At 41.0% G+C, this 14,396-nt stretch overlaps 1 protein-coding gene across 5 annotated transcripts in view; it reads left to right on the forward strand.

Moving 5' to 3' along the window:
* Nucleotides 1-326: 326 nt before the first annotated feature.
* ANKRD10 (ankyrin repeat domain 10) overlaps nucleotides 327-14,396 on the forward strand; it is a 43,110-nt gene continuing 29,040 nt past the window's right edge. Inside the window, exons 1-3 of one of the 5 annotated variants that reach the window (XM_042861436.2) lie at nucleotides 327-721; nucleotides 7,049-7,201; nucleotides 11,333-11,424. In XM_042861436.2, coding sequence (XP_042717370.2) covers nucleotides 521-721; nucleotides 7,049-7,201; nucleotides 11,333-11,424 — 446 coding nt within the window. In that variant the 5' untranslated portion in view covers nucleotides 327-520. Of the gene's footprint in view, nucleotides 722-1,464; nucleotides 6,933-7,048; nucleotides 7,202-11,332; nucleotides 11,425-14,396 lie in introns of those variants that run through there. The other 4 variants (XR_010597707.1, XM_005302974.5, XM_005302973.5 and 1 more) reach the window with 4 other exon arrangements.

The raw sequence follows: 14,396 nt of genomic DNA on the forward strand, positions 1-14,396 counted from the left end.
CTGTGAATTGCCATTAGCGATGGGTAGATTTGGTTCGATTCTGACTCTCCAGGAATGCCTGAAACTAATGCGAGGCTGCCCACGATCAGCCTGAGGCACCGTTCCACACCCGCCCTGGAGCGGCGCCTGTGACGCTTCTCTGGGCTGCTCGTTGCAGCCCGCGGCCCCCTGATCTGCGAGGCCCTGCGCTGCACCGGGCGAGGTGGCCGCAGCGCGGGATCGGCCTTGCGTCATCACAGGGGCAACGCTCCGATGCTGCGCGCGCTCCCTCCAGTTCCCGGTCAAGCTCGCGGCCCGGGGCCAAAGCGGCACCAACGGCTGGCGGCCTGCAGGCGGTGACAGGGGGAGGAGCCCCAGGAACACCCAGCGCTCGCGCGGCTCCCGGCCAACCGCTCCCCTCCCCGCGCGCTCCGCCCACGCCGCTCGGGGAGGAGCCACGCGCCCGCCCCGCCTGGTTCTTTGTGCTCGGAGTCGGTCGGGACTCAGCAGCAGCCTCGAGTCTCCGTCGCCCCCGATCACCATGTCGTTGGGAGTCGGCCCGGAGGCGGGATTCTCCAGCGAGGAGCTGCTGACCCTGCGCTTCCCCCTGCACCGCGCCTGCCGCGACGGGGACCTGCCCACCCTGTGCGCGCTGCTGCAGGGCTCGCCCCGCTCCGACCTGGCCGTCGAGGACTCCTTCTACGGCTGGACACCCATCCACTGGGCCGCGCACTTCGGCAAGGTGCGGCCCGGCCCGGCGAGGGGGCGCTGCCCCGCGGGACCCCCAGGCTCACACGGCGCCATCTTGCTGTGCTCGCTGCCGCGGGAGGGGCGGCCCGGGAACCGCCGCCCGGCTCGGCGGGGGTCTCGGTACCGTCCGCGCCCCCCGGGGAGCGCCAGGGGCCGGGCAGTGGGGGCGCTCCCACCGGCCCCGGGGGGCAACGTGGGACGCGTCGGGCTCTCGTGGGGGCCTGTCCACGTCCCGGGGGAGAGCCAGCGGCGGGCCCGGGGGAGGGACGGCGGCTCGGGCCCCGGCAGCCCGCTCGTGCTGGTGGGGCGAGGAAGCGCCGCAGCTCATAGGGCCCGGTGCCGCGAATGGTCCCGGCCGGCCCCTCCCGGGAGCTTTATTGACAGGGACAGATCCGTGGCCCTCGGCCAAGCTTTCGAAAGGTGCCGGGGTCACCGGCAGCGGCGGCGGGAGCCAATGGGGAGGAGGAGGGGGCAGGTGCTCCTCCCCCAGCGCGCGGGGGCGGGGTGGGGGGTTGAGTTACCGCGGGCCCGGGAGGACCCACCCCCGCCCCCCGGTCCAGTAACGGTCCTTCTTGCGCGCGCAGGCTCCACCTGGAGACTTTGCTCTGTTTTGGTGCCCGTGTTATGACGACCGGCGTGTGCGTTGGGACGGAGGCGATCGCTGGGCGGAGCGCGGCCCAGGGGCCCTGAGTGTGAGCGGCGCCGGGGGGATCTGCCCTGACGGCTCCCTCACTGCAGTGCCGGGGAGGTGACAGGACGCGATGCGTCGCGCCACAGCCGTTGTGTCGTGTCTGGGTCCCCTGAGCCACTTTTGTGTTATAATTGCGGGCAGGACGTGGCCCCGTGTGAGGGAGTGCGGTGGCCCCAAAACATCTGAACGTTAACTCCCTTATTTCCTCCAGTCCCTGTTATGGTTCCCTCCCCCTGCCCCCCATCTTTTGTGACTTTTCTGTCTGCAAGCCTCATTCTGGCTCTTTTCTTTCTGGAATGGGGAGAGAGCAGCTGCTTGTGTCTCCAAACCATTGCTTTTTATGTCAGGCTATATAAGGTTCTTAAAGGAACTTGTGGAGGGAACAATCAGGCCTGCAAGCTAATGCTAGATATCGTAAGCAAAATGCCCTGTGGCCAGATGTCTTTAACGAAAATACTAAAGGGAATGCAGAAGATTTGTTTGTATACAGTTTTGCATACAGATAGGATACATGAAAACATACCTAACGTTTTAGTGCTCTTAGATTACTGCACTTTTGGCAGCATCACAAATCAGAGCAATTAGTCCAATTAAAGGAGGCTAAGCCTTTGAGGAGAGAGGCAAGAGGGCAAGCCAACAAAGAGGATAAGCAGGATACCGGTAAATTAAGGAGCCTCAATTCAATTTTTCAAGGGTAGGGGCAGAGCTGGGTCATTAAACCTCAGTGAATTCCTTTGCCGTAGCAGAGCGTTGCTCTATCTGGATTTATGAAGAGCTTGTGTACACATTGATGTAGTATATTTCAATTACAAACCTTTTTTTATATTTGTGCTAAGGGAAAATAAAACATTTTAAATAGACATTATCAGATAATTAGTTCCTGAATTTGTCATCTAGTACAAAAGTACCTGGAACACCTTTCATTAGATAAAAATAAATACAACATGTTGCTGAGAAATGAAAATAGCTACTACTTCCATTGAACTTATGCACATACTTTTTTTTCCTGCTCTTGTGTTTTCTTTAATGGAGCTTATTCTAGTTCAAAATTATTATAACTGGAGGTTGAATTAATTGCATTTCTAAACATATTGTGGATTTTAAAAATATTAGTTTCTGAAAAAATTAAATTACTGGACCTGACTCTGTTCCCTATTCTAGCCCCTTTCTGCTGCTCCAGTAGAGCAAAGAGGCCATAAATGTGACAGATCTTCCCATCCCAGCTACTGAGTCTCCTGGCATGGGGTAGTCACCCAGAGGTGCGAATCCAGCTCCTAGGCTACCCTCAACCCTGTGTAGGGGATGTAGCTGAAACATTATCGTGCTCTGGTCATCCCTGACTGGTGGAATACCCCTTATGGGTGCCAAAGCCATCAGGCGAACCTTAGAACAGCTTTCTTATGTATGTTGGGACTTGTGTAGAATAATTCCCAAGATTGTAGAGCCCCAGTTTGCACCTTTGTAGACACCCACTCCCTCCTGCTGCACCAAGCAGGTACTGGGCACAGAAGAGACTCTGCCCCGCTATCTTCACAGATCATTTAAAAAAAAAATCAGGTGTTTTGACTAATATCAGTAAACAAGAACTGTCTTGTTGGTGACTGCCTCCACAAGGAAGCAAACTGAAAAGTTTAATTTTATTAGAAAGAGACTACATTTTTTTGGAGGGTTAGGGAGGTAAGGAAGGGATGACAAGGATCAATATTTGTAAATGGAAAAGGATAAAGGTAGTAGGAAGAGAAATGCAGTATTCTAGTTTCTAAGAAAGTATTACAAATAGAGCACAGTTCCAAAACAAAAAACAGTAAGAAAATGTATGATTAATTGTAGTAGCAGGTAACTATGCCCTGGCATTCATAAGGTCTGAGGGCTCATTTGCCAGTACGGACTTCCACTGGTAGGATTTGGTGTTGAAGTATGTTCATGAACATAAACCACAGTCAATCCCAAGCTGCTCCTTATTATCTTAGGGCTTGTCTATACTTACCGTGCTGGTTCAGCGGCAGGCAATCGAACTTCTGGGTTCGATTTATCACGTCTAGTCTGGACGCGATAAATCGAACTCAGAAGTGCTCCCCGTCGACTCCGGTAATCCTGCTCGCCGCGAGGAGTACGCGGAGTCGACGGGGGAGCCTGCCTGCCGGGTCTGGACGGCGGTAAGTTCGAACTAAGGTACGTCGACTTCAGCTACGTTATTCACGTAGCTGAAGTTGCGTACCTTAGTTCGATTTGGGGGTTTAGTGTAGACCAAGCCTTAGATACCTCTGGAGCAGTCACTGTTTTCTGTATATTCCCTGAAAACTGAGATATGCTTGTCTCCTGGGACACTAATGGAGTCCTACAAAATCAACTACATCCAAATTAGTTAGTATTCAAGAAAATATTGTCTAGTTCGTTTATATAGTGCCTTGAATTACACTGGGTGTTGTACAGAGCTATAAGATAGGTCAGTATATAAAATAATATATGCTCTAAATAGCCAACATCCAGACAAGGCAATTGAGGGCAGGGATACAGCACCAAGATAGTGGATTTTTTGAATGCTTTCCTTCTATATTTGTGGTTTTTTGTTTTGTTTTTTTAAATCCTTGACTAATTGGCCATATTTTTTCTATGACCATATCAGCTTGCCTCTTGCTTTTGTAATCCTTGACTGTTTAGTGATCCTTGACTGTTGTTGTTGGACTATTTTACTTTACTTGTATATAATTTAAGGTAAGTAAATTCTATTCCTCTTTGGGCTGTTCAAAAAAATACATAATCCAGTGTCCTACCTTTCCTGTCGTGTAAATCCCTGGAACCCTCCCCATCTTCCTTGATTAACCCTGATTCTCAATCCCCACAGTAGCTATATCATGAACTTGAAAATATATATATATATATAAACTTATTAAAGAAACCAAAGTTCTGGCCTCTTCCTGACTAGCAGCTACTTCCATTTTCTGATGGAGTTGGGACTCGGAGAAGCAGGTCTCTCAGTCCATGAGGCAGAAGGCCTCATGTTCTGACTAATGAAGTGCAGCAACTCATCCTCTCTATTATTAGACTTCTTAAAATTAGAGAAGAAGAAGTAAAAAAAAAAAAAAAAAAGAACCATTTTAAAAATCACCTTGTTAAGTTATAGGCTTTGAAACCATGCTAGTGTGGGTGACAGATCAACCTTAAATGCTAGAAGAAGGGCACTGGTTCTCCAATTCCATTGCTTTTTCTCTGGAATTGACAGACTGCGACCTACGTGTAACTCACAATAAGTGGTCATTGAGGTTTCCCTGCCTCTCTTCAGGCCAGTAATCTGGATTTATATGACAAAAAAAGAAAAATCCTTTGCTCTTGGCAAAATGAAAGAGTAACACTTTCACTAGAACCTTTAGACATATTAGCCTTTATGTTGCAAAATCTCTTACGGTTGCTAATGCTGGCTCAACTTCACCTTTGTAACTTTGGTAGGTGGGCTGCTGGCTGTCACTGGTGTCTTAAGCAAATTATTTACCCCTGCTTGATTATGGTAACCAATCAACGACATTGGGGGCCTTGGTGTGTAAACGCTAGTGGAGGCAAACCAGTGTTGGTAATGGTGGGCAAATTTTGCAGAGTTCAAACCACCACTACAACTGTATCTCTATTACAGCCTCTTTAAGTTCGTTATCTCTCGATATAGCTCTTAATTATTACTGCAGTTTTTTTAGCATCTATTTATTTATTTATCTTTTCAAAGAATACCTTCTCCCGTGTTGAATGTTAGGGTTTGTGGGAGCTAGGTTCATTAGCACTATACTTCTTTGCTCACCCCAAGATATTTTTATTCACCGATTCCAAGGCCAGAAAGGACCATTGTGATCTTCTAGCCTGACCTCCCATAAAACACAGGTCATAGAACTTCCCCAAAATAATTCCTAGAGCATATGTTTTAGAAAAACATGCATTCTTGATTTAAAAATTTGTCAGTGATGGAGAATCCACCACAACCCTTGGTAAATTGTTCCAATGATTAATTACCATCACTTAAAAATGTATACCTTATTTCCACTATGAATTTGTTTAGCTTCAGCTTCCAGGATTGGATCGTGTTATACCTTTCTTTGCTAGATTGAGAGCCCATTATTAAATATTTGCTACTCATGTAGATACTTATAGACTATAATCAATTCTCCCCTAAACCTTCTCCTTGTTAAGCTAAATAGATTGAGCTGTTTGAGTCTGTCATTATAAGGCATGTTTTCTAATCCTTTAATCATTCTTATGGCGCTTCTCTGAACCCTCTCTGTTGCATGGTGAGTTACCATATTTCCTTTATACCCAATCTTAAATCCACTGAGAGTTTTTAATGCGTTTTATTTTCTGTATGCCGTTCATACATCCTGTTTTCTCAGCAGAGAAGTACAGTTAGTAATCAAAGTTCTCTTAAACCTAAACCTATAAATTAATAAATTACAGATTTAATTTTAACTTTTTTATTAAACTGGTAGGGACAGTCACTAATGCTACAACACATTTGCCCAATTACAGTTGAAGTTTAGAAAATATATGTAGTGATCATGTATTTGTTAAAATTTTCAAACCAAGATGCCTGATTTTAGTCATTTGACTTGAAAACTTTCATCTACATGCTCTTAATCTTCAGAATAAAATTAATCATAGTACAGTGCCGCCTAGTACAGTGCCGCCTAGTATAAAACAAATGTGTGTTTGTACATAAGCTAATTTCCTAGTGATTCCTGTTCCTGAAGGCACCAATTTATGGCAATTGCGTGACACAATTTTCCAACCACTTTTCTCTAAGCCATTACCTTTGCAATTCTGCTACTCCCTCCTCCCCCTCCCCCACACTAATCTGACATCTTTTCAAAGCATTCTCAGAATTATTTTAAGGTCGAAATATTAAAAATTTCAGCATAGTATGATATGAGATTGATTGTCAGAATAAAGAGACACTGCCAAAGTGATCATATTTGAAAAGGCAACCAAAAAACCCAAACAGATCCTTTTGCTATGTTACCAGTGACTGCACTACAGACATTTTAAATGGAAAGAATTGTAATACACATACTCTTCAGCATTTTTGAAGTATGAGTTTCCAAAACTGCAGGGAAATACTAAAGTAGAATTTTTAGTTATCATTCTTTATTGCATACTCTTCATGCGCCTTTCCTTTTAAACTTTCCTAAAAACATTTAAGTTCACAGTAGGTTTTTTTATTCAAAAAACTAAAATTCTAGCAAATGCTACTTGACAGTGTCTATTTAAAGTTGCATTCACAACTTTCCAGATCAGAAACTTAGCACCTTTTCTGACAGAAGCAAACAGAATACAAATCCCTACTGTAATCATCTCTAAAGTATCAGTTTTTTCCCTATCAAATTAATGGTGTTGGATTTGTTTAAAACTTTTTTTTTTTTTTTTTCAAGAATTATATTTCTTTTGGCTATTTCTTTAGTGACTGAGAAACCTGGAAGAGTTGGTGAAGGCCCAGTTTATTATTTTGTTAGTCATGTTCAGCCTGCTTCCACTAATGGTCAGTTTAAACTGATATTGTTCCACTTTCTCCTTTAATTTAATCAATGATGTATATAGTATCGGGGTATATTTGATGGGTAATTTCTAAATTATTTTCCCCTTGTCTATTTTAAGCTGGAGTGTCTAATGCAGTTAGTGAGAGTTGGCGCTACTGTAAATGCCTGTACAACACGTTTTGCCCAAACACCAGCCCATATTGCTGCTTTTGGAGGACATCCTCAGTGCCTGATCTGGTTGGTTCAAGCAGGGGCCAACATAAACAAGCAGGTATGGATTAATGTTGGCTTTGATATTGGTTTAGTTTTTAAAAATACTTACATAGCTCTGGATCCACAAAGGGACTTGTGCTGTGATGCTGAGCGTTGCAGTGCCTAACTTCTAGGCACCTAAGATGTCACAGGAACAGTGGTGCAATCCACAAAGCCTGAGTTAGGTGTCTGAACCTGGTACACAATGAATGGGGAGAGATAGGCATCTTAGAATGTGATTCCCATAAGCTAGCTGGCTAGGCGAGGAGCAACCTAAACAAGCCGATGGGAGAGGTTTCTTAAGCTCCACCCTTTTCATGGAGATAGGCACCTCTCTGCAGCCTGGATGTAGGTGACTATCTCTGCTAGCGACCCACCATGGGAGGGTGGAGAGCGAGACTCTAAAGCCTCGTGTTTAGTGCATCACTTAGAAGGTGGGAGATCCAGGTTCCAGCCCCACTGCTCTAGTGACTCTGCCAAAGCTTCAACAGCAGAGATTGAGGTAGTCTCACATTGAAATATCCCATAGCTCTGGAGTTAGAGCACACTGCTTAGAGGTAGGATTTGAATAAGTGTCTCCTTTCAGAGTGGGGAATTGAACTCGGTTCTCCCACTTTCCATGTTGAGTAATCCAGTCGTTGGGTTGAATGTTATAACGTGGGTGGATTTTGAATGGTACCACACACCTGGATCGGGCCCCGAAAACAAAATAGGCATTCACTTGTCTTTCCCTTTGCCAGTTTGTGGATTGCTCTTGGACTTAGGTGGAAGTGAGGAAGCAGCACACCTGCCCATGGGCAGAAACATAGGCACCTAGGAAATATTTATGCTGAAAACTTAGGCACCGAGTGAGTTCAGATGCCTACAAGGTTAGGCAGCAACTGAGCAGGAGTTTTATGGGTTACAGTGAGGCCTAAAAATGGGAACTTAAGGACCTAAGTACCTTTGTGGCTCTGGACCATAGTCCTTAATGAAGGGTAGTTTGGAAAAGTTTTAATTATTTGTATCTCATGCTTTCTACAGTTAATGATTAAGTGTCTTATAAAATGAGATTTATAAAGAAATTATAATGACCGTTAGAGTAAATATGTTTTAACTCAACTGAAGATTTGAATAACCCATTTTTCTGCTCCCAAGATTTGAGGTTTGGCTGCTGTTTTCAGTAAAACTGTCTTTATCAAGTTGCTGTGTTATTAGCAGCATGACCACAATTCTGTTGTTACAATGCATCTCTTAAACAGATAAGAATGTAAAAAATACAACTGTAAGTCAAGCCACCATATCTAATTAAATCATGGAAACCACCAGTTAATGCAACATGATTCAATCAAAATTCCAACTGGTACTAATAGGAGCTGACTGGGATTATTTTAGGATGTACTTGTTTTCATAATATTTCTCTTCCGAGGCTAAAGGTCTTATAAAATTCAACAAGTGACTTCTTTAAACTTTTTTAAAAACCTACATTTTTCATCATCATAATATGGGTGGATGAATAGATTTTTATCTGAGCTAGTTAATCTTCATTACTATATTGTGAGGCTGGACTAAGATTTATTTGTGGTTAGAGGATGTATTAGGCAATGAAATTGTGTGGGTAACTTGTACTCTGGAACTTTCTTAACAGTAATAGAGACAAACAGTAATAATTACAGGTTTGTACTGTTGTGCCTTTGCAAAAAATGTGGTTATTAATGCACAGCAAGCATGACCATAAATTCCTTCAGTGCTGAACAATTTGCCATGTATATTCTAGCATAGTGGTTCTCAAATTGTGGGTTGGAACCCCAAAGTGGATCACAACCCCATTTTAATGGGGTCGCCAGGGCTGGCTTAGAACTGCTTGCGCCCAAGGCTGAAGCCCAACCCCTACCACCTGAAACCTGAGGGGTTTAGCCCTGCATGTTGGGACTCAGACTACAGGTCCCATGCCTGGAGCTGAAGCCCTTGTTCAGCTTTGCCACCCCACCTCACCCGGGTCAGTGGGGCTCACGTGTGCTCAGACTTCAGTCCCCACTCCTGGGGTCGTGTAGTAATTTTTATTGTCAGAAGGGGGTCGCGCTGTAATGAAGTTTGAAAACCCCTGTTCTAGCAGCAATGAAAACATTTATTATAATTCTGTGGAGTGGCAATTAATATAAACAGATTTAAAAAAAAAAAAATCTACAGTGGTGGATCAGAAATTTTACAGTTGCATTGTAATACTTCGCTTTTAACAACAACAACAAAAGGGTTACTATCTGTTTATGCTGTAAAATATTTACCATAAAACAAATAGGATGTGTAATATTGTCAAGTTTTGCTGTAGGAACTTTAACTTTCATTTTTAAATTTTATTTTAATTGTGCAACTTTAACTTCTAATGTAATTTTTTAAAAGAAAAAGTTTTGTGAGCATTTTAATATCCAAATGGTCTCAATTGTTAAGACAAATGGGGTAGTAGAGCATTCACTGAGGTCGCATTTTACTGTTAATAGAGGCTTGCATGAGGGAAAGAGGTTAGCTTGTACCTTGAGGAAGGACTGTGCTATGATTGTTTCAATGAGACATGAACAATTTCCCACACAAAAGTTACCCCATCATCAACCTCTGGAGCTGTTGTTTAGAAATGTGCATTTTTGTTGTCACAAAAGGGGCTTAATTAGGATCTGCTATAACTGAGCATGCTCAAAGTAAGACCTGAATTTCTAGACTTATAATTTCATTATCCAACTAGCTTTGCTTGTCTTGATTTAGTGTGATGAGCCTTCCCTTGTAGTAACAATAGACTCATAGAAAGGGTATGGATGAGAAGTACTTTTTTCTTGCCATTGAACTGTACTCTGTGCAGCCTATTGGCCACTGGAAAAGAGAGGTTGGTTCTTCTTGTTGACCCATTCTATCTGGTATTCTATCCAGAGTATTGTACCGAATAAAAAGAGTGATTTTGGAGGTAGGGAGAATTCATTAGTTTTCCCTTAAATTTGATCTCAGATGTCCTTTCGAAAGAATAAAATTTACTTGCTAGTTTTCAAAATTCCGGGGTTTTTTAAAGTTCAGGGATGGGGAATAACTTTTTTCAATGGCAAGTGGGTTGTGTTTTCCAGTCTGATGTAAATCCCAACATGCTTGAGGTTTTTTTCCTCATAATCTAACAAAACAAACCAATCATCTTCTAGTTAAATATAATTGTAAATAATTTCATCGCTCCAGAAGAGTGTTTCAAAAGTAGCAAGTGAATAATAGTTATAATTTAAATGTTGCCACCTTAAGTACAGGATTTGCTATTAAACAAATGCTGTAAATAAGCACAATGATCATATTTTCTGTAGTTCCCTGAATCCGCTAAATGTCTGTAATTAGAGTGGCATTACCACCCCACTCCATGGTCTCAGGGGTGTTGGAGGAATTTTGTCTGGGACAGCAGGAGAAAAAAAATTCCTTGACCCATTTAAGGAGCATACCTCTGTCTGCTCCTCTTAATAAGACATTCAGCCCTCTCATGGTCTATAAGGAGACTCTGGGTTGAATGGTAGGTCATAAGGCAGTAGCAAGGACTGTTGGCTCCTGTGAACTTAAGGGTTTTGTACTGGTGACCCCTTTCGCACAGCAAGCCTCTGAGTGCGACCCCCTCCCTTATAAATTAAAACACTTTTTCATATTTAACACTATCATAAATGCTGAAGGCGACGCAGGATTTGAGGTGGAGGCTAACAGCTCGCAAACCCCCCCATGTAATAACCTCACGACCCCCTGAGGGGTCCTGACCCCCCGGCTTGAGAACCCCTGGTTTATAAGCTTCTTCCCAGCCCTGGGCACTATTCTGCCCTGGAAGAAGAGCTCCCCACCTCCACTTCTTGGGAGGAGAACCAGGTCTCTTGGGAGTTGCTGTGGAAATCATGCTAGTTGTGTTTTATGAAAAAAGGAATTTTCTCTTTCTGCCATAATCACGTGGCATTAGTTTCCTTATGAGGCATCCAAAATAGAGAAACCCAGAACAACCTTTACAACACTATTAAAGTAGTGGTCACATTCATAATTGGATACTGGCTACCTTTACTAATCCATTTCTTTAATTCATGTCAGGAAAAAGACACTGAATGTTTAGAAATAATGTAACTTTATTTTTTTGGAGCAGTTATACCTGACAAAATGTGCTCTGTCTTTGCAGGATTATGTTGGTGAAACCCCTATTCATAAAGCAGCACGATCTGGTAGTATGGATTCCATAAGTGCCCTTGTAGCTCATGGAGCTCAAATAGAGTAAGTGGGGTTTTTTGCTTGGTTGTTGTGTGTCTAACTAACTAACATAGGATAGCAAACACAGATACTAATAAAACTGAAAAAAATCAGAACAGCAAACATCTTATTAAGAGAACTTCAGTTAGACGTTCATTTATTGTAAAACTTAAGATTTTTAACATGTCTAGTAATAAAAAATATTGCACTTGAAGTGATATCAATCAGTGCAATATATGAAACAGAGTGTATATTTAAGTTATTAAAACCATATTTATCACACCTCTGTAAAATGCCCCCAAATTTTACATCTTGTCTGTTATGTAGTTATCTATTACAACACTTTACATCATATTAATGAATAAATTTACAAAAGAGCTAGAGCAGAGTTATTTGCCAAAAAAAGATTCACTCAGCTATTAGTGTAATAACTTTTGTTAGTATATATTGTGTATTTGCACTGTTAACTTTTTTCTTTAAAGGTTTATGTACTGCAAAAACATTCAGAAAATTTCACAAACTTTTGCAACTTACAGCATGGACAAAATGGATGCAGTTTTCACCTAGACATGTTGAGTATAAGCTCTACGGCTTATAATAATGTAAATACTTTAGCACTTTGTTTATAATTAGAACTAGCTTTTATTATTTAAATGATAATTAGTGTGTTTTTGTATTTTAACCTGAAATGTGAATCTCTGAGTTATAAGTGAAGTAAGAATCAGAGTTAATTTCTTGTTTAACCCTTTGGTTTCCATCTTACTGTTTTTTGTAATGCTGCATCAATGAAATCTGCCTTAATTAGTTTTTTGTTACGGTACCATATAATGTCCAGAAAGCATAATTTACAGGTTAATAATATTAAACACAACTGTCTTGCTAGTATAATGGTGTTCAATTAAAAATTGTTATGCAAACTCTGAGTAGAATTTTGACATGTTCCTTGAAATCAAACTTAATTTTATAAATCCCCATTTTGAACTGAACACATCTGAAAGTGAATGCTTGAGGCAAACTTGAATTAAAATTTACTGTGGAATTGAGGAAACCTTAATTATCATCATCAATTAGTAGGTGACCAGTTGATTTTGAAATTGTCCGAAAGGATAATGTTAAGTGGTATAGAACTTTATTATAAAGTACTTGAAATAAATAAGATTCTAGAAGTAAAATAAACTAATAGCACTAATAGAATTTTCCTTATACAAGCAGTACAGTTAAGAAAGACTGCTCTAAATTTAAATCATTGCATTAATCTTTCCTGATATTGACATGTCATTGTGCTGTGTAGGCAAAATATTGCTATAAACTTTTGTAGAGGGTATCTAACTTTAGCCAAAACTATTTTTGGTCTTTCTAATGTAATCTAAAGTGCAAAAGAAATAGTGCAGATTTATGACAATTTGATGTAATAGATTACCAAATAGACAAAATTGGTAATTTCATTATTTGTACAGTGCTTTAGGTGTTTCATGGGGCTTTATAGACCAGTAAAATAATAGGTCCTGCTCTGAGGGGATAATAGTCTAAGGCCTCAGTTTTTCAATCTCATTTGCTTCTGTGGACTGTTAGTCTGCATGGACCCTAACTGAATGCAGTTGGACTCTGTGTAAGCCCACATGTTTGTGTTTGTAGATCAGTTTCCAGGATCAGTGCCTTAATTTGATTCATCAGTTTCATATGGAGTGAAATCCTGGGCCTAGTAAACTCAATGAGAGTTTTGCCATTAACTTCAGTGGGGCCAGGATTTCACTTATAGTTTTTCAAATTTAAATGGCTAAAATTAAGCCATATCCATATTTAAACATCTGAAAAGGGTATTGATTTTTAGGCATCCAGGTTTGAATCTGGACCCACAGTTAATGGTCTTGTTGATTATGTAACCTCTTGAAAATTCAGAATACCTTAAGTATTAAATTTTTATTCTTATCTATTCTGTGTCTTAAAGAAGAAAAAATTGGACTCTTCCCACTATGCTATACTAATTAACTCAACCATGGATATAGTAAATGAAATGATTGATTATATGGGATCAAAAGAAGTTTTATTTTTAAATACAGAATTAAACACATTGAACCAAATACACTGATGTTGTAAAGCAATTATTATGTCTCTGATTTTAGTTAACTGTGCCCATAGGTCCTGGTGGTGAACTTGGCCCTTGGTTCATAGTAATTTGCACTACTTATTCTGTTTTCTATAAATAAATTCTTGTTTATTTCTTTATACAGTGTTTTTGTTACTAAAAACTGTAGTTGCATGAAGATGCAGAGAATACAGCTATGACTGCAGATAGGCAAATATAAAGACACCTGATATAAACAGGTATACAATGTATGCTGAATTTCACATCATTTACTTGTGTTGCCTGGGAAGTAACACAAGGATACTAAGACTTCATTGTTTTACTATGGACTTACTACTATTAGTAGTATAATATTTTCATCAGGATATCTCTTATTAAAGCCTGATAATTGAAATAATGCTCTTTTAAAATTGAGTACAAAAGCTAATTTGGGCTACCACAATGTTTGATAAGTTTTTACAGTATTCTTATTACTCATTAAGTTAAATTGGAAACTAACGGATGTTGACTGTATTTAATTTTATCCTTGCTGGACAGATAATGATAACTTTAGTTTGAATAAATTTACTTTCTTGAAGTTCTCTAAGTTTACTTTATTTCCAGCGTAGTAGTTCACCACTCCTATAAAATAAATACAATATGTTGCAGTCTAAACTGGACTAAGATTTGCATTATTTCCCTAATTGATGAAAAAAAAATGGGTCTCCATTCCTATGTAAATTTTTAATTGTAAAACAATTTTAAATGTACCCCATTGAAAATAGTTTGACTTTTTTGGTGGTATTTTCTTTCTCATATTAGCTGAATCATATTCTGTGCACAGTATGTCCTACATCCATAGAAATGATTGCTTCTAACTATGGAATCTTGAAGAGGGGAAGCAGGTGGTCACAATGTCCTCATATGAGTG

This window comes from Chrysemys picta, chromosome 1 (genome assembly GCF_011386835.1).
Source record: "Chrysemys picta bellii isolate R12L10 chromosome 1, ASM1138683v2, whole genome shotgun sequence".
Lineage (NCBI taxonomy): Eukaryota > Metazoa > Chordata > Testudines > Emydidae > Chrysemys > Chrysemys picta.